A 23,720-nucleotide genomic window follows, 5' to 3' on the forward strand; every position below is an offset into this window, starting at 1 on the left:
ACTATGTGTATTCAAGCCTGTTTAGCCCCTCCTTCTCTCGCTCTCTCTTGCCTCTCTCCTGTTGTGTGTGTGTGTGTGTGTGTGTGTGTGTGCAACAAGTTTGGGCAGCAGAAAACTTTGTGGAGTGGAAGGAGGGGGAGGAGGGGCATTAGTAACTGAGTGTGAGATGAGAGGGGGGATAGACAGGGAGAAAGGGGGAGGGGTGGTCCTCTTAAACTCACGGGGAAGCAGGGAAAAGGAAGAGAGAGAGAGGTCTCTTCTCATCAATCAGACACACACACGCACACGGAAGAGGGGGGCTCTTGTGACTGGGGAGGGTGCGTTTCCTGTTGTGATTAAGGAGAGCGTCATGCCTCAACACTCTGCCTGCACCGCCCCCCACATAGCACACACAAGAACACACACTTCAGTTAGCCTTTAATGTTAGCCTAGCTAACAACCAGACCACTGGATGTTAACACTGCAGCTTTGTGATGTGTGTGTGTGTGTGTGTGTGTGTGCTAGTTCAGAGGTGTGAGGAGAGACATGAGACAGAGAGACAGAGGGGATGTAGTAATAAATACGCAACATATGGTCACAGTATCCCCTGTCCTCCATCCCCCATCCCTCTCTCCTCCCCCATCCCTCTCTACTCCCCCATCCCTCTCTCCTCCCCCATCCCTCTCTCCTCCCCCATCCCTCTCTCCTCCCCCATCCCTCTCTCCTCCCCCATCCCTCTCTCCTCCCCCATCCCTCTCTCCATCACTCAACTACCAGCCCCCTCAAGTCTTTGCCTAACCTAGAGTGTGAGCTGACAAGCTCGGCTTTGATGCACACACACACACACACACACAAATAACCTGAGCAGAGACGGCAAAAGTACTCACATCCTTCACTCAAGTACAATTCTAATGTTTAGAAAGACTCTGGTAAAAGTTGATGTGCTGACTACACTTTTTCCACTCAAGTTCCAGTAAAGAAGGATGGGCTCTGACATATACTTAAGAAAAAGTTGCCATTACATACACATTACTTTAAAACAAAAGTAAAGAGCCTGGTTTGAAAATGTAAGAAGTAGGAAGTACAGATATTTGTGTAAAAAATGTAGTAAAAGTAAAGTACTGAAACCAGAACCAAATTTAGTACAGCAACAAAGTATTTGTACTTTTTTACTTCCCATCTCTGAACCTGGGCACTGCATTCCCACACTAAACAAACCCTAACACTATTTCCAACTTTGCGAATCTCTGTTCCAATTAGTTTTAAAATCCTTCCTTCCGTCCTTCCTTGTCCACCTCCAGACACCCTCCCCCGCCCAGCGTGATGGGCAGAGGGGCAGACGAGGCAAAGGGAGAAACACAGACAGGAGGAGGAGATTCAGGTGCTCAGACCAAAGATTTCCTGGTCGGTCGTTTGCGTTTGTGACCAACAGCTCATTTGACTGAGTCTGTTGTCTCTCTGTTTCTCTCTTTCTTTCTGTTTCTCTCTCTCTCACTTCTGTCTCTCTCTTTTCCTGTGGTGAATGATGACAGTAGTCTGGCACACACACACACACACACACACACACACACACACAACTCCCACATCCTCCTCTGAGTGTTCTGTCACTGGGTTACGTTCCCTCACAGGTGTGTGTGTGTCCTGACCCCCCCCCCCCCCCCCCCCCCTCACAGTAGGAGGACTATGGTAGTCACCCTGACCCCTGTGCATGGTCAGCAGAACGTTACGGTTGCCAGATTGGGGTGTGTTGGAGTGTGTGTGGGGGATAGGGTTGCCAGATTTAACCCACGTGAAGGCTGCAGGGTGATTTAGGGAAGGCTGCTGTGAGGAGAACAGAGTTCAGCACAGACTCCTCAGAGGAGAGAGGAGGGAAGAGAGAAGCGAAGGAGACAAAATGGAGGAGAGAGATGGGATGGGTCAGCATTCCTGTTTGCTGGTGTTTGGCACAGAGAGACAACTTTTCCGCTGTTGCTCACACACACACACACACATGCACACACGCACGCATCCCACAACCACGTTGACTAAGTAGCCTCTCTACTACTCACTGTGTGATCCCAGGGCTCTTTTTTACAAGGATGTGCAAGAATGCCAGGAGTGTGAGTGTCTGTGTGTGCGTGCATGTGCGCGCATGTTGGGGTGGGAGGGGGGGTGGGGGAGAGGCGGGGGGGGAGGGGGTTGTGGGTAGGTGTCAAAGCTAGAGTGAGAGTGACTGCTGGGAACAGATGTAGTAACAGCAGCCCCTGTGCCCCCCACCACACACACACACACACACACACACACACACACACTCAGAACATTCTGCCCTCGGTGAGTGTTTGATGGCCTCCCCCTGACAAGTGCAGCCTTCTGCTGTGAAACACCAGCAGTCACCAGCCCCTCCCCCCCCTTCCTCACAGAGGTCTGGATCCCGTCTCTCCTCTCTTCATCATCCCCCCCTCTTCTCTCTTCCTCCGTCTCTCCTCCTCCCCTCTTCTCGTCCTCCTCTCCCGGTCTTCCTGCCCCCACCATCTGTTGTTGTCTGTCAGAGCAGGGTGTAAGAAGTGCTGCCCCAGCAGTGGATCCTCCAATCACAGAACAGCTACGGGGGAGGGGGGAGGGGTTAAGAAAGAGGGATGGAAGGGTGATACTAGGCTAATGAAAGAAAACAAATCCACTAAGCCTGAGATCTGTTGGTAACAGCCTCCTGTATGTGTGTGTTTGTGTGTGTGTGTTGACAATCACTCAGCAAGAAGCAGTTTTTATAAGCTATAGTCAGAGCAAACAGCCAAATAGTTTAGTCGTTTGTTGTACAGTATGTACAGGAACCTGTCTTCCTGTAAGTTCACCTCTTTCATCCCTTCATATTTGAACGTCAGACTTTTCTTATCTCTACCCTTCCAGCTTCAATCATGAATTCATCCTTTTTCACACACACACATACACACACACACATTCTGTGTGTGTGTTTCTCTCTCCCTCCCACTCTTTCTTCTATGGAGGAGGAAGTGGCCTGGTCCGGATGGAGACTTCCTGTGGGGCCATGAAACAGGAAACAGCAATTAGGAGTCTCTCCTCTCCCTTGCTGTCCTTCCCTTCCCTCCTCTCCTACCCTTTTCTTCCCTTACCTCCTCTCCTCATCTTTCCCAACAGGTGTCTGGTCTATAAAACACTGTGTGTGTGTTTGTGTGTGCGGCATCCACCATAGAGGGTATATTATTAAACTCTTGTCCCCTGGGCTTTGTGCCAAACTGTTGTCTTTCTCTGACACAAGGTCACATCCTCTCCTAGCTTGTGTACTAACCCTCTTTCCTGCCCTGCATACTAGCTAGTACACACATGTAAGTGTACTTGGGTGTACTTTGACTCGACTGTGTGACTGGTGAAGCTCAGTAGTCATGTGAACACATCATGACTCAGCTGGCTGCATTACTTCCTGGAAATGTCACATGACATGCCGGCTCACTGTGTGTGTGTGTGTGTATGTTTGTGTGTGTGTGCGTGAACAGTGATGGAGACCGCTTCAGAGCGTCCAGGGGGAGGAGCCACTAAGGAGCTGACCTCACAGGAGGCGGAGCTTTCTGTGCAACAAGAGAACTCAGACTCCACACACAATGACCTTACAGGTGTGTGTTTCTGTGAGACTGTGTGTGTGTGTGCGTGTGCGTGTGTGTGTGAGAAATGCTAGTTCTAAACCTCTCTCTCCCCAGGGAGCAACGGAGCCATGGAGGAGGAGGAGGAGGAGGAGGAAGGAGGACTGAACCGAGAGAACGGGAGGGAGGAGATGGAAGGAGGGGACGGAGGTGTGGACCTCTCCTCCATCAACGCCATGATGACCACGGTGATGAATGCCAATCAGCTCAACGGAGTTGAAGACCCCACCTCCGCTAGCTCCACCCCCAGCAAGACCATGCCCACCAGAGCCCCGAGCATCAGCCGCAACGCTCGGAAGAACCAGGTGGGGGGAGGGACACACACACGTACACACACAGGGGGGGGGGGGGGAGAGAGAGGGAGAGATGAACAACTGGCTGCAGGAGAGGAACAGGAACTATTTTGACATAATGCCCTGGCTTACATCCAGCTGTGTGCGTGTGTGTGTGTTTGTGTGTCAGGATAAAGAGATGTCAAGATGTGGAAGAGCAGGTGAAGAGCCCTCCTCTTCCCTCACCCTCCTCTTCCCTCACCCACTCCTGTCTCTCTCATGACCCCTGCTTTAAACGAGGGGCGACAAATGGTCCTCCTCTCCCCTCCTCCTCCCGTCCCTCCCTCTAACCCGCCTTCCCCCACCCTCCCATCCTCCTCCCTCTCTTCTGTCAATCCTCCTTTTGTCCTCTGGCCACATGGCAAACGGAAAAGTATGTGTGTGTGTGTGTGTGTGTGTGTGTGTGTGGGGGGGGGGGGCAGTGGACCAAACAGGTGTCACTCAGACAAACTGTGCCAAACACACACTGTATGAGGACCTTCCTATAGTAGCGTTGCCCCTCCTGGTTCACCTGCTTCGATGTTTGAATAGCTGTGGAACAGCCGGCCTTCCTCCAGTGAGAGAGCAGGATTACAGCACGTTATCCTGCACATTATGTCAGACTATCATTTGAGGAGTAGACCTTGCTACACAGATTTAGCATCATAACGTGTGTGTGTGTGTGAGCGGCGAGATGAGAAAAGAATCTCTGAGGTCTGGAATGTTTACATCTCTGAGGTCTGGAATGTGCCTCGTGCATTACTTCCTGTTACAGGCCTCCCAGACAGGAAAGGGAAGTGTTTCCTAGAAACTGTTTGTGTGTGAGAGACAGCGAAAAAGCGAGAGTGAGACAGAGATTGTGTGTTTGAGAGAAATACGTGTGCGGAATAGATGTGTGTGTGTGGGTGTGTTTAAAATGCATTGCTATACCTTGCCCAGCAGTACAGTTAATGATCAGTTGTAGTGTCAACAAGACATGAGGAGGGAGGGAGGGAGGTAAGAAAGGAGGGAGGGAGGGAGGAAAGAAAGAAAGAAAGAAAGAAAGGAGGGAGGGAGGGACTGGTGTCAGGTTACACCATGCTCAAGGTGAGCAAGGAAGCCCTCATACCTCTCTCACTCTCACACACACACCACAAATATATCTATTTACTTCATTTTAAACCTTCTGTTTGTGTGTGTGTTCGCAGGATGCCAAAGATGACAGTTCAGCCTTTATCTGCCCGCTGTGTGAAAAGAACTGTATGACCCAGCACGGCCTCACCATGCACATCAGACAGGTCAGCAGGCATAGCGCCCCCTGTGGCCTGCCAGTGGTACTGGCACGGCTGTCTGCTCCACACACCACCACCACCATCACCTTCTCTCTGCCTCAGGACAAGCACTGCTGGACAGAGAGTCTTTTTTACTTTAGTTTACTTTTTATTTACCATATCTCTTCTCTCATCCCTTCTGTCTCTTGTCCCTCCATCTTATCTTCCTTCCTCGTTTCCTTCTCTCTATCTTTCCTCTCCCCTCCATACACCCTTCCCCGCGTGGCTCCCTCCCTGTCCCTCCCTCCCTTCCTCCCTCCCCTCCTCTGTGTACAGCACAACTCTGAGAACGGAGCGACCGATCACTCCTGCAGTATCTGTGGGAAGGCCCTGAGCTCCGCCTCCTCGCTGGACCGCCACATGCTGGTGCACAGTGGAGAGAGGCCCTACAAGTGCTCTGTCTGCGGACAGACCTTCACCACCAACGGCAACATGCACAGGTATGCACATAGTCTCTCTCCCTCCCTCTCTCTCCACACCGTTACCTTATTTCTTGTCCCCCTCCTCCTCCCCTCAGTCCCCACGCTTTTGTTTGCCTTGCCCCTCCCCACCAGCCCGCTTTAGCATATAGAGCTAAGAATGAACAGCAGTGCCGCCCTGCTGTGTTTCTGTCGACACTCCTCCTAGAGCCCTGTCTGCCCAGGTGTGTCTGCTGCCCCGCCCTGCCACATGTACAGTCCTGCCCTGACCCCTGCCCGTTCACCACTCCTGCTAGCATAGTTTAGTTATGGACCCTCTTGTGAGTCTGAAATAAAGTTTGAATTGAACAAACAGTGCTGTCCACGGTCAGCATAGCACCAGCCCTGACCCACTCCCAATCACCGTTAGCATAGCGCTAGAACTAAACATCCAGTTCTGCTGTATTTGAAACCAGCATCTGCTATTAGCAACTGTGGCTAATTAGCGAGCTAACACGGCCCCTTCGCCTGAATAAGAACATCCCACTGTAGGATTTAGAGAGCTAATCTGGAAACAAACAAGTCTGTGTAAGGTATAGAGGAGAGGGAGGGTAGGGGCGAGAGAAAGAGGGAGATATGCAGAGGGAGAGAGAGAAAAGGGGGGCAGGATAAGAAGAAAAAATATTTGTGGAGAAAGCAAAATGGGGGTCTAAGGAAAATTTGGAGAGGGAGAGAGGGACTGAGATAAGAGATGGGGAGAGAGAGAAGCTGAAAGAAAAGATGGAGAGAGAGAAACTGAGAGAAGAGATGGAAAGAGAAACTGAGAGAAGAGATGGAAAGAGAGAGAGACCGAGAGAAGAGATGGAGAGAGAAGCTGTGGATAATGCTGGGGCCTCCTGGTCTAGTCACAGACCTACTGGTGATGCCTTGTAGGTTAGGGTGGGGAGGGGTGGGGGGGGGGGACTGCAGCATAGAGATAAATGACTGGGCGTTGTATGGTGGTCTCGTGTGTGTGTGTGTGTGTGTGTGTGTGTGTGCTGAGGAGGGCAGTGCCATTGGTTGCTTGTTTGAGGAAAGCAAAGCCACAGGAAGTGGGAAGATGACTTGAGAACCTCTTTAACGACACACACAGATTGGGGTATCTGCTCCCAGCATGCTTGACTGATGGCAGGGTTAAACACTAACTTCCTCTTTCGTTGTTGGGAGATTGTGTGGGTGTGGGTGCGTGATGGAGCCTGTGTAAAGTGATTTCATTTTAGGCCAGTGTAATAGTTGAGACATAAGTTGTTGAGCCATCTCCTTCATACGTTGAGACGGTCTCTCTCTCTCTCTCTCTCTCTCTCTCTCTCTCTCTCTCTCTCTCTCTCTCTCTCTCTCTCTCTCTCTCTCTCTCTCTCTCTCTCTCTCTCTCTCTCTCTCTCTCTCTCTCTCTCTGTCTCTCCCTCTCTCTCTCTCTCTCTCTCTCTCTCCATTCCTCCCCCCACCACTGGAATGAGGAGAGGTGGGTAGGATGGAATGAGAGTAGGCTGACTGTCTGTCTGTGTGTTCACTAGAGGCTGACTGGGTGTGTGTGTGTGTTCGCTACAGGCTGACTGGGTGTGTGTTCTTATCTGGAGCGTGCGGAACACCCTGTAGTGTTAGAAGACACTACACAGTTGGGATAGGAAAACTATATGCTCTTAGTCTGGTTCCAAGGACACCTCCAACCCTGCATGTTCTACCAGGACTACCTTCGAACAGGAGCTTGGAAACGATTCAGGCTTCAAACTGACAATGTTCCTCTGCCAGAACAGTAGTCCAAGGTAGCTAGCGTAGTGTTGTGAACAGATGAGCTGTGTGTGTGTGTGTCTGGCAAACAGGAGGCCATTTTGTGCCAAAGCATCACATGGAATGGAGACTGTTGTTGTGATGAGGCCGCTTGGTTGCCAAGGAGAGACATCCCATTATCCTATTATGGGCTGTGAATGGGACTAGGAGTAGAGGCATTGGATTGGCTGTTTTATTTGCATTAAGTCTTCAATTGTGAACTCTGAACTTCTGAGCACTAATAGAGTGAAGAAGAGAGAGAGGTGTAAAGAGTGAGAGAGAGAGAGAGAGAGAGAGGAGGAGGGAAGGAGGGGGGGGAGGAGAGAAAGAGGGAGGAGAGAAAGAGGGAGGAGGAAAGTTGGTTGTGAGTTGGCATGTGTGCCCTTGGTGTGACATTGCTGCCGTGGCTGGGGCAGTGTGCTAACTGCACAGCGCCCCCTCTGACCTCCCTGTGGCGGTGCAGGGAAACGCAATCAGGATGAGAGAGATGGGAGGGGGGAGAGAGAGAAACAAGAGAGACACACCTGTTGAATCTAGGAGCTAACTACAATATGTCTCAGAAATGGACTCCAACCTCAACTCGAACCTTATCCAGCTGGTCATTCAGTAGGTAAACACATTAAATTACACAACAAGCATATAAATGCACAAATAATTATGATAATTATTGTTCTGACTGAGGATGATATTAAGAATAATTTTTTTGGGTGTTTTGAGTGGTTTTCTGTTCCTTTCTGGTGACTCAGATGTAATAATCGAGACTGTCAGAATGGATGATGAACCTTAGATTATACACAGTCCTAGTCTGGGACTAATATGGTATCAGTCTAGTATCAGGCTTATCAGGTCTCAGGTGAACAACAGCAAAAGCTCCCGCTACAAAGGGTGAGAGAGGTAAAGGGGAAGGAAGAGAGAGGGAGGGAGGGAGAGATAGTGAAATGGAGAGGAGGGGGGTAGAGATGGCATGACAGAGAAAGACAGACAGAGAGTGATGGTGAGAGAGAGGAGAGGGTGGAGGGAGTGATGGTGAGACGGAGAGAGAGGGAGAGGAGTTTGGTTTCATCCAACCACATTGCGCTGACTCAGCACCTTTTGCTCTCCTCTGATTGGTCAGTCTGGGGCTCAGAGTCCACCAGCCGGGACAGGGCTGCATTCCATTCCTTCTTTCCTTCTCTCACTCGAGGGTGACGGGCTGTTAACAGCAAACCTTTTTCACCTATCCAGATGTCTTCGGATTATTGAAAAGAGAAGGAGGGCAGTGAAGGAAAAAAGGGGAGTAATGAAGGAGACAGGTTAGGGAGCAGGCTGCCTGTGTTGTAGTGTGTCCTTAGGCCCATGTGTTGTCAGGCCCCCTGTATGGGCGTCCAGAGAACTGCCTGCTATTAATATCCATCTGAGTGAAAACTGAGACCTACGATACAAGCACTGTCTGACCTTTAATCTCACGCTCAGAGTTTACACTCTGTCACACACACACACACACACACATTCAAATACTCCTCACATACACTCATATGCACCCACAAACCCAAACAGAAACATGTGTATAGTTTAGACATGCCCTAAACTGAGAGAAGCTCACTCAAGACCCAAGCTTCTCCAACCTGGCAACCCGTCATGCACAACTGAAACCCTAGCATCACTGTGTGAACACTGATAGAATAGCACACATATGTGTTAGGTGTACACCATTCTCACACACACAACTATTACTACTGCTGTTTCTCTCTCACACACACATTAACCCCTGCCCCCCCCCCCCCCCCCCCCACACACACACACACACACAATGCCTCATGTTTGATTGCTGATACAGGACTATGTGAGGGGGAGGATATGCTGATGTTCTTGCCGTAGTCTTTGTCCTTCTTTTCCCCCCCTGTCACACACACTCTCACACACACACACCTCCTTAAATCAACTGATGGCATTTGACCTTTCACCAGAGAGAAAAGTTGAGCGAAGGAGAAGAGGGGGGAGGGGAATGAGAGTGAGCCTTTCTACACGCATACACACACACACATATATACGCACACAGGTTAAATTAATCAAAGCACCTACTCCTTCATAGATGGGTGTTTTCTGACTTCATCAGGGCCTATCTCGTTTCCTTCCGTCCTCCTCCCCTTTCCTCCCCCACTCCCTCTTCTCCCAACCATACGTTCTCCGCTCCCCCTCCCCCTTCCTCCCTCTTCTTCCTCCTCTCCCCTCTCATACGACATCCTGTCTCCTCTCAAAGATGTACTGCAGAACTCTCTCTGCCTCATGCCCCCTCCATTCCTTCATAGTGTCTTTTCACTTTGGTGTGAGGAGAAAGTAGGCGGAGAAGGAGGAGGGGAGAATGCAGCTAGCAGCAGATGGTTCTCTTCACTCTCCAGTCTAGTTGTCTGATCTTCAGAGTTGTAAACTGACAACATAGACAGATACTAAGTAAGAGGAAGTGTTTTTGGAGAGTTTGGTTACATGAACATGGAGTCACCTCCATCTCCAAGGACATGTTTCTTCTCCTGGAAACTTGTGTTCCTGAGTCCCCTCCCCCCTGTGACTCATCCACCAATAGGCTCCTGCCCCCTGGCTTGTGGAGATGCCATCATGGTGGTGATCGCCACGGTGATGGAAATTACTTCCTCTTTCTCTCGCTCAGCCTAATGTCCTTATATGGTCATGATGAGTCGGCTGGATAATTACAGCAACCCAAACACTATTACAGTGTGTGTGTGTGTGTGTGTATGCGCTCGCCTGATGACCAGTTCCCTGAGGGAAGCCCAGGGATTCCCCCACTCTGTTTCACATGTTCCTGGATAATCATCTACAATTGACCTGAGCCTCTCCCAACCTGGCAACCCTTCATAGAGTAGCTCTATACCCAACCTGGCAACCCTTCATTGGCAACCCCCCAGCCGCCTGCAGGAACCCCATATAATTTTGGGGGGTGAATCACGATTTGATTAGATTCCTCCAAGAAATGATCTGAGTTTTCTCTTAAAGCTGTGTATCATCAGTGGCCTTGCTCTTACTCATTATTATCCATCTCTCTTTTGTCTCTCTCTCCATCTTCTTCCTTCCATCTCTCTTTGTCTCCCAGGCATATGAAGATCCATGACAAGGACCCTGTCAGCGCGTTACCCATAAGCCCCCCCTCGCCCACTAAACGTAGACGACCCTCCGCCAAGAGGAAGTCAGGGTTGGAGGAGGAACTGGAGAGAGACGAGCCACCTAACAAGAAGGTAACACACACACACTCACATGAACACACACTAATACGAACACACGCGAACACACTCACATGAACACACTCACATGAACACACTCACATGAACACACTCACATGAACACACTCACATGAACACACTCACATGAACACACACTAACACGAACACACGCGAACACACACTCACATGAACACACTCACATCAACACACACACACTCACATCAACACACATCAACGCTCACAGACCTCATACGCACAAACACGCAATCTCACACACATTCTCACACAAAGTTTATTCTCAGCTGGAGGAATTTGATGTCACCGTACACACATCATAGCTACCCTCCAGATGCTGTGGAGAGTCTGGGCTCCAGACACCCAGACCAGTGTGTGTGTCCTAGCCCAGGGAGGGGCTCTGTCTATGGGGTGAGGTTGATGTGACGGTGGTGTGTGTCCAGGTGCTGGAGGAGAGCCTGCTGGAGGACCTCACCAGAGGAGAGGAGGAGCCAGTGCCCTGTCCCATCTGCTTCAAGAACTTCAGCTGCAAATATGACCTGGAGAACCACATGGACACACACCCCGACACCACTCTCAGGTAGGGGAGGTACACACACACACAAACACACACACCGACCTTGGGTAGGAGAGGTTCTCCCACACACACAAACACACATAGAGATGCCATGCACGAATACCAACACACACTCACAAACACAAGGGCTGATTGATTGGAGCTGTTGGCTGAATTTATGTCCTGAAGGTCATAGTTCAACCCAGGTTCTCCAGGATTAGATGCTGACTGACCTTTTGCCTCAGACTTCTGACATGGTCCTACATCTGGTCCTCAGATAGACAAGTTAACGCTAGCTACACCAACGCCTGAAATGCTAATGCTAGCTACACCCAAATCCTGCAATGCTAACACTAGCTACATCATAACCTGCAATGCTAACACTAGTTACACCTAAACTTGAAATGCTAACATTACCTACACCAGAACCTGCTATGCTAATCCTAGCTACATCAAAGCCGGTCATGAGAAAGCTTGACATGCTAAAGCTAGTCCTCCTACTGCTAGCTATGCTAAAAAGAATTAAACTGTAGGCTGTCGGAGCCTGGTTAGCTCTGGTTCAGGTCAGTAAGGTCAGTAGAGGAGCTGCATTCCTGGGCTGAGAACCCCCCTGCCTCCTGCTATAGGCTGAGGATGTAGGGAGGGAGGGGAAGATGGAGGGAGGAGAGAGAAGGATAAAGGAATGGGAGAGGGAGGGAGGCTGGGAGGGAGGGAGGGCAGAAAGAAAAGGATGAAGGGAGGCAGGATAAAGGAGTGTGGGAGGGAGGGAGGGAAGGGAGGCAGGATAAAGGAGTGTGGGAGGGAGGGGGCTTAATAAGTCAGAGGGGGAGTCTTCACTACATGGCCCGCACTGGGGTGGGGAGGACGTTACCATGGAGACAGCACACACAGCGCAAAGGGGTAGCCATGGTGATGCATCTCCGCCGCCACAAAACTTTGTCCAATGCCTTGCTCGCCGAACCATAAGTCACGCAGCTAACTGGCTATTCGTTTTAAAGATGGATAGATTAAGTATGAGGAAAGAGAAAGAGAAAGAGGAGGAGAGGAGGAGAGAAGGATGCTGTGTTTCGCGGGGCAACAGTTTATCTCGTTATTGGGGGAAGTGGTTTGTATTTAGCTGTAATCCTGGTTAATCAGGGAGCCAGAACTCTAAGAGGATCTCAGCTTCTCTGACAACAGGAGACTGGAGACCTAGACACACACACACACTTGCATAGATACCCACACAACACAAAAGAACACATACATACAAACCTTCGTGTGCACTCGCACACACGTATGCAGTAGTTTCTCTCCAGGAAGGTATTTTCTCTGGGCAAGAGCCAAACTCTGGTATTAGGCAGTGCTCACCGTGCTCACAGTCTCGTGTGAGAGACACACACACACACACACACACACAGAGGCTTGCAGGCAGAGCCGAACACGGAGTACCTGGCACACACAGGCACACTCTCAGACTGGTCAACTCACAGAGGTGTAAAGCCACGGGGCTGGGAGGGGGAGAGGAGAGGGATGATGGGGATGGAGGGAGAATAAGATGTTGAGGGAGAGAGGGAGAGAGAGAGGGAGGGAGACAGAGGGATGATGGGGATGGAGGGAGAATAAGATGTTGAGGGAGAGAGGGAGAGAGAGAGGGAGGGAGAGAGAGGGATGATGGGGATGGAGGGAGAATAAGATGTTGGAGGAGGAGAGATAGAGGGAGGGAGGGAGAGAGGGGGAAGGAGAGAGAGGGAGAGAGATGGAGAGAGAGAGAGGGAGAGGGGGAAGGAGAGAGAGGGAGAGAGATGGAGAGAGAGAGAGGGGGAAGGAGAGAGAGGGGGAGAGAGGGAGGGAGGGAGGGGGAGAGGGAGGGAAGATGTATTGTGAAATATCAGGGAGGAGAGACTGGCGGGTGCAATGTAAAGATGTAGGGATGGGGGAGAGATGGAGAGGATAAGGAGGTTACAGAGACAGGGGTGGAGGTGGGTGATTAGGTGCGTGTGTGTGTGTGATTTTGTTAAAGCTGTGTGTAATCTCCTCAGACGCCTTGTCAGAGCGTTTTGGAGGGGGGGGGGGGGGGGGGGGTCAGAATAGGTGCAGGGTAATTGTGTGTGTGTGTGTGCTCAAACGTATTCGCTTGTGTGTTGTTGGTGTGTGTGTTGATAAGAGGCTGGCTGTGACAGACAGAGAGCAGCTGTCTCTTCTCAGCGCCTAACAAGTCTCAAACCAGCACTGCCATAGGCCACAGTGGGGTTATCACACACACACTCACATGCTCTCACACTCTCTCTTTCACACACACACAAAAACTCAGTTCTTGTAAAATAAAAAAAATAAAAAACTGTCACCATGTTCCCAGGGTGTTAAAGTCACTGCTGCCCCCCCGTGTCTAGGTGTGACCTGTGTTGCATCTCGTTCCGTACCCACCGCGGCATGCTGCGCCACAACGCCGCCATCCACAAGCTGCTGCCCTCTGACCCTAGCGGACGCCCCTTCATCCAGAACAACCCCTCCATCCCCACCGGGTTCAACGATCTGGCTTTCATCGACTTCTCCTGCCGCAAGTTTCCCCACATTGCACAGGTATTACACACACACAGACACAGACAAGCGTGAACTCATGCGTGCGCGCACACACACACACACGCTGTTACTGAAGACGCATTCAGTTGAATTACTGTTGGCCTTATATTCCTGTACTTGTTGTCCCCCTCCCAGGTGTGGTGTGAGACTAACCTGCGTCGCTGCACTTCCAAATTCCACCGCTTTGTCTGCGAGTCATGTGACAAAGCCTTCCCCCTCCGCTCCGCTCTCGACCTCCACAAGACCACCACCCACGAGCAGGAACCTACTGCCCCCACCCCCGCTCCTGCCATAACTACCCCAGCCACTCATGACGCTAGTGAGACCTCCGACCCGGAAGCCCCCTCAGCAGAGGGCCTGCCCCCTCAGCAGGCCAACTTCATGTCATCCCTGGGGCTGCAGCACGTGTCACAGGTTAAGCCCCTCCCCTCGGAGGAGGCTGAGCGGCAGGCTCAGCTGGACAGCATCAAGGTGATCCACGTGGAGCCCCCCCTCTCCTCCCTGCCCCAAGAGGCTGCGGCAGCATACCTGGGGGGCCTGGCTGGCCTGGGGGGCCTGGCAGGGCTGGCGGGGCTGGGGATGCCCCTCCTGGAGGCTGTGGCCTCCTCCTCCTCCTCCTTCCAGGCTCTGTCCCAGAGGGAGGCCCTCAGCCTGCTCTCCCTGCAGCCCTTTCAGGGGGGCTTCCTCCTGCAGCCGGAGGGCAGCGCCGTGGCCAAGCCCGTCCGTGGAGAGGGCGGGATCATGGAGCTGGCTGACATACAGCAGATCCTCAAGGTGGCTGCCGCCGCGCCCAATCAGATGGGGCTCCTCCCACCGCTGGCTAAGGCGCCTGGATACAGTGGAGGGCCCCCTCCGGGTCATGGTCAGAAGGCCATGCCCCCCCTTAAGCCCAAGCCCCTGGTGACCCCTCGCTCCAGCCTGATGGCCTCCACGCCGCCCCCTCTCCAGAGCACCCAGCTAGCCTCCCTGGGCTGCATCAGCCCCAGCCTGCCCCCACCCACCCCCAGCCACCTCCACAAGACCCCCCGCCAGACCTCCTCGTCCTCTTCCTCCACCTCCTCTCTCGGAGGACAGATGGAGGCCGAGTGCATGGGCGACGCCCACATGCCGCCCGACTCGACCGAGACGCAGATCAAACTGGAGGAGGCGGGGGGCCCGGGCGGAGCGGGCGGAGCCGGGAAGAAAGCGGGCAGCGGGAAAGGCGCGGGAGGAGGAGGAGCCAAAGCCATGTACCCGTGCCGCTTCTGCGACCAGGTGTTCGCCTACTCCGGGGTGCTGCAGGCCCACATGCGCTACCACCTGGGCATCCTGCCTCACCAGTGCAACATCTGCGACTACGTGGCGCCCGACAAGGCCACGCTGATCCGCCACCTGCGCACGCACAGCGGCGAGCGCCCCTACGTCTGCCGCGTCTGCCACTACCCGTTCACCGTCAAGGCCAACTGCGAGCGCCACCTGAGGAAGAAGCACGCCAAGAACTCCCGCAAGGAGATCGAGAAGAACATCAAGTACGTCACCGCCACCACCGGGCCCGGCGGGAACGTCACCACGACGACCACCACCCAGGAAGCCCTGGAGCTGGGCTCGTCGGGGGAGACGCTGTGCCGGTTCTGCGGCGAGGACCTGAAGACGTACCGGGCGCTCCAGATCCACCTGAGGACCCACAACGGCTGCCAGAGGAAGCCGTTTGAGTGCCGGCGCTGCGGAGCGGCGTTCCTGGCCAAGAGGAACTGCATCCACCACCTCCTCAAGCAGCACCCGGAGGTCCAGGAGAGGGAGATAGAGGAGCACATCGCCACCCTCATGCCCGCTGCCACCACTGGCACCACACTGGTCCCCAACGGCCTCCCCCCAGCCCCCTCCTCCTCCTCCCTGCACTCCTCCCTGCCGGCGGTGAAGGTGGAGGACCTGAGCGTGTACCAGGTGCCGGGGGTGCTGGACCAGCCCCTGGACTTCTCCAACAAGAGAGGAGGTGGAGGCGGGGGGAGCGAGGGCAGCAGTCTGGCTGGCAGCCTGTCGGAGTCTCCTGGGATCAAGATGGAGGCTCTGTCCCCCTGCTTTGACGCTCCGCTGGACCAGCCCATCGACCTGTCCATCCCCAAACACCCCAGAAAGAAGCTGCGCACCGAGGCCCCCTCGGGAGGAGACAGGAGGGAGATCAAGATGGAGCAGAGCTCCCACAGTATCCTGGAGCTCCAGCAGCAGGGGGGGGATGACAGAACAGCGCCCCAGCCCGGCTGTTACCAGCACCCCCTCAACACCAGCCTGATTGCCTCCGGACGAGGCCCCAGACTCAAGCCTCTGCTGCCTAAACCAGCATCGTCCTCCTCATCCTCGAAGGAGCTTCCTCCCCTGGCCTCCATCGCTCAGATCATCTCCTCTGTGTCCGGACCTCCAGCTCTTCTGAAGAGAGAGGCCAGTCTGGACACCAAGCTGCCCAGCGGCCTCACCCCTATCCTGGGCACCGAGGCGGCTGAGCTCCATGGCGGAGGGCTGGAGAATCCTGACCGGGCAGCAGCCCCAGGCGAGGACACCATCCAGCCACCAGAGGGCACCACTGCCAAGAAGAGAGGCAGGAAGAAGGGCAGCCACGTCGGACGGCCCGCTGCGTCCGCACACCCCAAGCCTGAGCCTGGCATCAACACTGGCAGTGGCATCGACTTGGAGTCCAGCGGCGAGTTTGCCAGTGTGGAGAAGATGCTGGCGACCACCGACGCTAACAAGTTCAGCCCCTACCTGCAGACCGGCATAGGGGAGCATGTAGGCCGGAGGGAGGGAGGAGAGGAGAAGGAGGGGCATGAGGAGAGTAAGCGCTCTCCAGGGGCAGCTAAAGGAAAGAAGAATGCCTACTCTAACTCTGTGCAGAAGATGACCTGCCCCTTCTGCCCGCGAGTCTTCCCCTGGGCTAGCTCTCTACAGAGACACATGCTCACACACACAGGTGAGACTCGCACACACATAAAAGTGCGATTGTTGCTACACACACACACGCACCCGCGTGCTTGACACTAACTTTGTTGTTGTTTTGTTTCCCAGGCCAGAAGCCATACCCGTGTCCCAAGTGCGACGCCTTCTTCTCTACCAAGTCGAACTGTGAGCGCCACCTACTGAGGAAACACGGCGTCACCAACCGCTCACTGCGGCGCAACGGCTCCGTGGGCAAGGGCAAAGACGGGGATGACGGCTCGCACGACAGTGGAGGTGAACACACACTCACACACACACACAGGCACATATACGAGTACACACACATGTACTTTCAATTACCAGACACATAATTACACACACACGTGCACCAACTCACGTTTCTAAATCAATGGCTCTTCTTCCTCTCCCTGCTTCAGAGAGCCAATCAGATGGTGAGATGGGGGGCATGGAGGCTGTGGATCTGAGCAGTGGGGAGCAGGGCCAGAGACCAGGCTCCAGGAGCAACCTGGACCTGGGCCACGAGGCCCAGCACGGGGCAGCAGAGAGAAGAAGCGGCCCTGGTCACAGCCACAACCAGTCGAGCCTCCACACTGACGACGAGGACTCCCAGAGTAACAAGAGTCTGGACCTCAACTTCGCCAGCAAGCTCATCGATTTTAAGTTCTCCTCCGGGGGTGGTGCCGAGGCAGGGGGCCAGAACTCCCAGTCCTCCTCTTCCTCCTCTTCGTCATCGTCCTCGGTGGCGGGGGAGGAGCTGGAGAGAGCCGGCCAATTGCAGGAGTCGGAGGTGAAGCTCAGCTGTAAGGTGTGCAAGAAGAGCTTCCGCTACGCCGCCACGCTCGCCCGCCACGAGAGGGCACACCTGTGCGAGGGGTCGGAGGTCGGGTTCTCCCTGAACTCCTCCGCCACCGTCACGCCACCCGCCGAGGACGAGGAGCTGGAGGAGGACGATGACGAGATGGAGGGAGACGGGGAGAGGGGGAGCGAGGGAGGAGATAGCGACTCGGAGGGGGAAGAGAAGGAGAAGGAGGAGCGAAGCGACGAGGAGGAGGGCGGGGCGTCGGAACCAAAGAACAGCGAGGGAGAAGCCGGGGGCGGAGCCGGCAAGGCGGACAAGAGGAAGAAGATCTGCAACGTCTGCAGCAAACGCTTCTGGTCTCTGCAGGACCTCACCAGGCACATGCGCTCACACACAGGTACACACACGCCAACAGCACTCAAGTACGCACACACAACAGCACCACACACACAAACAGATATGCACGCACACACACACACACACACACACACACAGATGTCTGTGCTGTTTTGACCCTCTCTCCCCTCCCGCTCCCCCAGGTGAGCGTCCGTACCAGTGCCAGGTGTGTGAGCGCACCTTCACCCTGAAGCACAGCCTGGTCCGCCACCAGCGGATCCACCTCAAACCGCGCAGCGCTGAGGGGCTGGACGCCGGCGATGCGGCTGGCTTGGGCGTGGCCGACGACGAAGGCTACAGCGGGCGCTCGGGCAGCGAAGGGGAGTTCACCCCCACCAGCACCTGCCCCCCCTCGGAGAACGAGAGCGAGGGCCTGAGAGAGGAGGGGGGGGAGCACAGTCCACAGAAGGAGAGGCCCCAGTTTGGACCAGGAACCCCAGCCAGTGAGCTAGTGACAGAGTTTGAACAGCACTCGGAACCACCTTCAGAACCAGAGCTGGAGCCGTCTGAGCATGCTTCTGAGAGTGGGTCTGTGGAGGAAGCCTTGGAACCTGCCCCAGACACACCCACTGACCCAGAACTCTCCACCGACACAAGTGTAGAACTCGCTGCAGACACAGCTGCGGAAGGTTCTGCAGACACAGTTGCAGAACTCCCTGCAGACACAAGTGTAGAACTTGCTGCAGACACAGCCGCGGAAGGTTCTGCAGGCACAGCTGCAGAAGGTGCTGCAGACACAGGTGCAGAAGGTGCTGCAAACACTGGTGCAGAAGGTGCTGCAGACAGTGTTGCAGCTCCGGACACGGCTGCAGACAGTGTTGCAGCTGCAGACAGTGTTGCAGCTGCAGACACGGCTGCAGACACGGCTGCAGACACGGCTGCAGACACGGCTGCAGACACGGCTGCAGACACGGCTGCAGACAGTGTTGCAGACACGGCTGCAGACAGTGTTGCAGACACGGCTGCAGACACGGCTGCAGACACGGCTGCAGACACGGCTGCAGACACGGCTGCAGACAGTGTTGCAGACACGGCTGCAGACAGTGTTGCAGACAGTGTTGCAGACACGGCTGCAGACACGGCTGCAGACAGTGCTACAGTTTCTAAACCAGAACCCGTTCAAACAACGGAACCAGCCCCAAAGACTCTTGCTGACCCCGCCCCCCAAGCCCCAGCTACTGGCGTGACAGCGGAGAGCTCCAAAGAATCCTCATCCTCGTCCCCCATTGCTGCCCCTGAGATGGCCCCCTCTGCCCTCTCCACCCCCAACCTCCCCTCAGAAGGCTTCATCCAGGGCCTTCTAGAGATCCACGCCAGCCCCTCCCTGGAGCACATCCTTCCCAGCGGGGAGCCGCCTCTGGTGGGTGTAGAGTGAGGCAGCCGCCCCCACCTTCCTTTCCCGCGTGTCCCTATGCAGCGGGGGTCTCCTGTGGGACACCACAGTGCCATATGATGGAGGTTCTCCTCCAGGATGCAAATCCTCTGATCCATGCAGAGAAACTTTGCCTCCAAGTGCCTTAACTACTACACCTGTGGGTTGATCAGCTGTTTTGTTGTTGTAATTTTTTGCTATATCTTTATCTACATTTACCCACCTGGAGGATCTAATTTTTTATAGCTTTTTATGATGATGATTTACATAATTTTTTGTCAGGGCCGGGGATCTTGCTATACTGCGATAAATTAATTATTGAATAATAAGCAATATATGGATGAGTTTAATGTTGGCTGGTGCTAAGGCTCTGTAAAATGGAGGGAGCAGCCATCTGTGTGTGTGTGTGTGTCACCCTGTGATGGGGAGCCTGAGCTATGTAACTGGAAACACACATACGATCACAGAGAGGTAATCTTAGTTCTACTTCCTGATACTGCGTTGATGTATTCTATGGAGCAACCTATTGTTCTGGTGAGGATGTTTTGTTGGCTGACATTGCAGTTAGTCAGCTTTTGGAAACATTCAAACAGGTATGAACTCATTTGATCATGCATGTGTCAGAGCTGGGGGAGCCAGGACATCAGACGGGGATTTGAACCCAGACTAGAGAACAGACAGGCCTCAGTTGAACCTTGTTTTCCTTTTTTTTCTTCTAATCACTTTCTTCTCTTTGTGATGGCTCAGCTCGTTCCCTGGACACAATATGGGCAATATTTGCCCCTGACCGTGTGTGTGTGTGACGGTGTGTTTGGATCACAATCAGGATCATTCTCAGTCTGTTCTATGACAGTGTGCTATGATGGAATATTCTCACTGTGTGTTGTTGTGAGCAATTATGGTTTAATTTGACTTCACATGAACAAAAGGGCTAGGTGTGTGCGTGTGCATGCATTGCTCACCTCTCTGTCGCCCCCTACAGTCTGAATGAAAGTATCTGACATGGGGTCATGGATAGGGGGAAGGAGGGTTCGAGTCTTCCATACTTGTTGGCCCAGACAAGCAGGAGAAGTGAGGGTATTGGGGGTGGTGTATCAACAGTGAGGTGGAACACTAGTTAGTTGTTTTGTTTGAATCGTTTATTGTTTATTTCCTAGTCTTGTGTACTGGAACCGTGTCGCCCTGCTGCCCAAAATCGTATATTTCAGAAGGGGGTAAAATGTCCCCCAACGACACAGACAGGATTATTTTTTTTAAATGTATCTACAGCTACATTTGCTGTATATTCTTTTCTTTCTTTTTTTTTACATATATAAAGGAACCTCAGAAGTAAACAAATCAAACCTCAAGGCTCATAATGAACTGTCACCTAGGCAGAAGCAGGAGGTGGTGGTTCGGCAGGGGGGCGGAGAGATACGGAGCTTAAACAGACCTTCCTCCCAGCGTGCTGGAACATGGACTGCTGCAGCCTGAATGGCACTAACCAACCAACAAACTACTACTATGATGATGACGATGAACGACAATAAACAGCAACGCAATCATTGAGAGGAACAGAACAGAGGCGGCCTGAGAGAGTGTTCTGAACAGAGTATTAAAGGAGGGCAGTCCACATGCAACTTTAAGGACCATTCTCTTGTCCCCCACATGGCAACAGGGGAGACTAGTGGTGCATTATGGGATCACGCCCTGGCGCTTGGACGCTGCTGGCATCGGCAGGACAGACGGGCAGAATGCAGAAGCGATCTTGGAAACCATATGGACTCAGCTACTCGCTCCATCCCTCTCACTCTCCATTTCTTTTTTTTTACCTATCATTTCCTCTGTTTGTGTGTGTGTGTGTGTGGGGGGGGGTGGGGCTAAGAATGGCTGGAGTCTCCATAAGGATGCATGAAATGATGGACTGGTTTTAAATGTATTTATTTGGAGCCTGAGTGAACAGTCATATAATAGAGAAGTCAGGTGAGTCAGATCCCTCAGAGACAGATATTGATCTGGGGATGTTCGTGAATTAGCAATAATCACTATTATTGATCCTAAAGCTTTATGTAGAATTGGATCTATGTCTGCGAATGGATGACTGGTGGGTCTATCATTATTTTGTTGTTCATTATTTTTAGTTTTGGCAAATAAATGATTTTCTTTCTCTCAGATATATAAAGACGTATACAACTGTGAAATCTATTGTGTTCAGTTAAAAAGGTGAGTTTATAGGTTAGGTTTTTTCTTCTTTTTTTTTTTTGCATGTTAACCGTAATTTGTTCACTTATGGATGGTTTTTGTTTCTTTTCTCTATCTGTCTTTACTTAGCTCTCAGGGTCTCCATACAATTCATATTCTTTTTTTTTTTTTTTTTTTTTACCTGAGTTGCAAAAAGTTCTTCCAAGTTGTGATTTTTGTATTTTAATGATTAAAAAAAGTCTATCAATCACTACATTTAGCACTTGACTGTGAACTCCAACCAGCAGAGCAGAGTGGTGTGTATGTTAGCTTACATGCTAGCCTCTCCCTCTTTAGCAGCATTTAACAAAGTGTATAAATACTCAGATAAGTAATTTTTTCCATTTAATTTCTTCCTTTAATCCTTTATTTTCCTTTTCCATTGTCCCCCCCCCCCCCCCCCCCCCCTTTACAATAAATTATCAGCCGTTTCAAACTCTTTGTTTTGGAGGAGATCCAACTTTAAGACTCCTGTGACTCCAGAACAAGTCACATTCTGGCCCATTTTGAAAGGGAACCTTGGAGAACATATAAAGCCGTCGCCACATCCGGCTTCCCTACCACAGAGATGGACCGGCCCAGAGCTCGAGCTCATGTTGGCATATTTAGCATCTGGTACCTAATGTTAATGTATAATTAGCATTAGCATCTGGTACCTAATGTTAATGTACTATTAGCATTAGCATCTGGTACCTAATGTTAATGTACTATTAGCATTAGCATTTGGCACCTAATGTTAATGTACCATGTAATGGTACACTTCTCTTTTCTACAGTCCCGTCTCTCCCATAGATGGTGTATTGCAGTACATGAGTGCTTCACAAATCAGACATGTACAAAAATCTGTATGGATTAAAATTTAAAAGCAATAAAGATATATTAATGAAAGGTGTGTGTGAATCAAACAAAACTGGTGTCAGGTGTTTTCTGTTCGGGTAAAACTTTTCCCTGTTTTGTATTTGTGGACAAAGGCTGCCACTTTGGTCTGAAAGTTGGTCAATATTTGTACACGCTCAAACCAAAATAGGTTTATAACTTAATTTAAATATCACAGGGTTCCTGCAAGTTTCAGTAAGTCAAATTTAAGACCTTTTTAAGACCATAAAGATTGAAATTGAATCTTAATTTTTATGTAAGCATATGTTGAATCGCAATTTTATAAAAAATCGAAAAGAGCGTGAATAGATATTTTATCGAATCGTGACCCCAAGAATCGGAAGAATTGGGGGTACGAAAAGATTCCCACCCCTAATAGACGGTAAGCTGTACATTTCTGTTTAATATTTAACCGTGTTGCATAAATAGTCTATTAAAGAAAAGTCTACTTATCGTTACTGTATTTTGTGAATGAGTTCTTAGAAATTCTTCAGCAAACTTTCACTTGTTTTGTAAGTATGATTAGAAAGTAGAGTATTCTGTTTTATAACTTGGCATTAGCAGAAACAGAACGTACGTTGTCCTTTGGCATTTAGAAGGGCAATTACAGTCTTGTAGAAAGTAACTTTACAGGAACCCTCTGTGGCTCAGTGGGTAAACATGTGTACCGTTGAGTATACCAAACATGGTACCCCGGGTTCAAATCTCAAGACCCCTCACACAGCAGCCCACAACCTTAACCACTGAGCTGTCAGGGATCATAACAATCTCCACTGAACATTTAAATTTGACATTGAACTATCTAGTTGTAACAACCTGCAGAGTTGGGGTGTCAAAAAAAAACAGAAGCAGGGCTCTCGTTTGCTCACAGGGTTATTGTGCCTGCTCTTTCAGACATGCTGGGTTAGTACCGCAACAGCCTGGGTTGAAATTAAATTGTTTATTTTAACTTAAAAGTTACATAGTGGTCATGTGAGACTTCACCTTCACATAGTTTCATATCTGATCTGGTTGAGAAATCCACAGTGCAAACACATGAGCACTTAAACTTTACTTTATTTTTCTACAACAATTTGCACCACCAGCTCTTTCATACTCCACAAATACAATGCAGCAGAACGGTTTAAAACTCACAATCGAATATTTTCATTCATGAATTCATTCAAATAAAGACCTTTCAATTTGATTTCTATACAGTCTACAATAGTCACTTAACGGGCAACCATCTGGTTTGGTAAAACCAGGTACAAGACCAGCCTCTCTGGCCCAAACGTAGACCAGTTCAACACAAAACCCTTCCACTTCTCTTAATTAATGGGTTGTTAACACTGGGTTTCTATAATCCTAG

General features: G+C 51.5%; 1 protein-coding gene across 1 annotated transcript in view; it reads left to right on the forward strand.

The window, feature by feature from the left end:
- rreb1a (ras responsive element binding protein 1a) overlaps nucleotides 1–21,113 on the forward strand; it is a 41,894-nt gene extending 20,781 nt beyond the window's left edge. The window contains exons 3-13 of the mRNA XM_067251741.1: nucleotides 3,468–3,584; nucleotides 3,669–3,916; nucleotides 5,110–5,199; nucleotides 5,509–5,672; nucleotides 10,522–10,663; nucleotides 11,107–11,243; nucleotides 13,592–13,781; nucleotides 13,917–16,722; nucleotides 16,818–16,982; nucleotides 17,126–17,905; nucleotides 18,048–21,113. Of these exons, the coding sequence (XP_067107842.1) occupies nucleotides 3,470–3,584; nucleotides 3,669–3,916; nucleotides 5,110–5,199; nucleotides 5,509–5,672; nucleotides 10,522–10,663; nucleotides 11,107–11,243; nucleotides 13,592–13,781; nucleotides 13,917–16,722; nucleotides 16,818–16,982; nucleotides 17,126–17,905; nucleotides 18,048–19,279 (6,069 nt within the window). The 5' untranslated portion in view covers nucleotides 3,468–3,469 and the 3' untranslated portion in view covers nucleotides 19,280–21,113. The remainder of the gene's footprint in view (nucleotides 1–3,467; nucleotides 3,585–3,668; nucleotides 3,917–5,109; nucleotides 5,200–5,508; nucleotides 5,673–10,521; nucleotides 10,664–11,106; nucleotides 11,244–13,591; nucleotides 13,782–13,916; nucleotides 16,723–16,817; nucleotides 16,983–17,125; nucleotides 17,906–18,047) is intronic.
- The last annotated feature ends 2,607 nt before the right edge of the window (nucleotides 21,114–23,720 follow it).

This window comes from Osmerus mordax, chromosome 15 (assembly GCF_038355195.1).
Source record: "Osmerus mordax isolate fOsmMor3 chromosome 15, fOsmMor3.pri, whole genome shotgun sequence".
Taxonomy (NCBI): Eukaryota; Metazoa; Chordata; class Actinopteri; order Osmeriformes; family Osmeridae; genus Osmerus; species Osmerus mordax.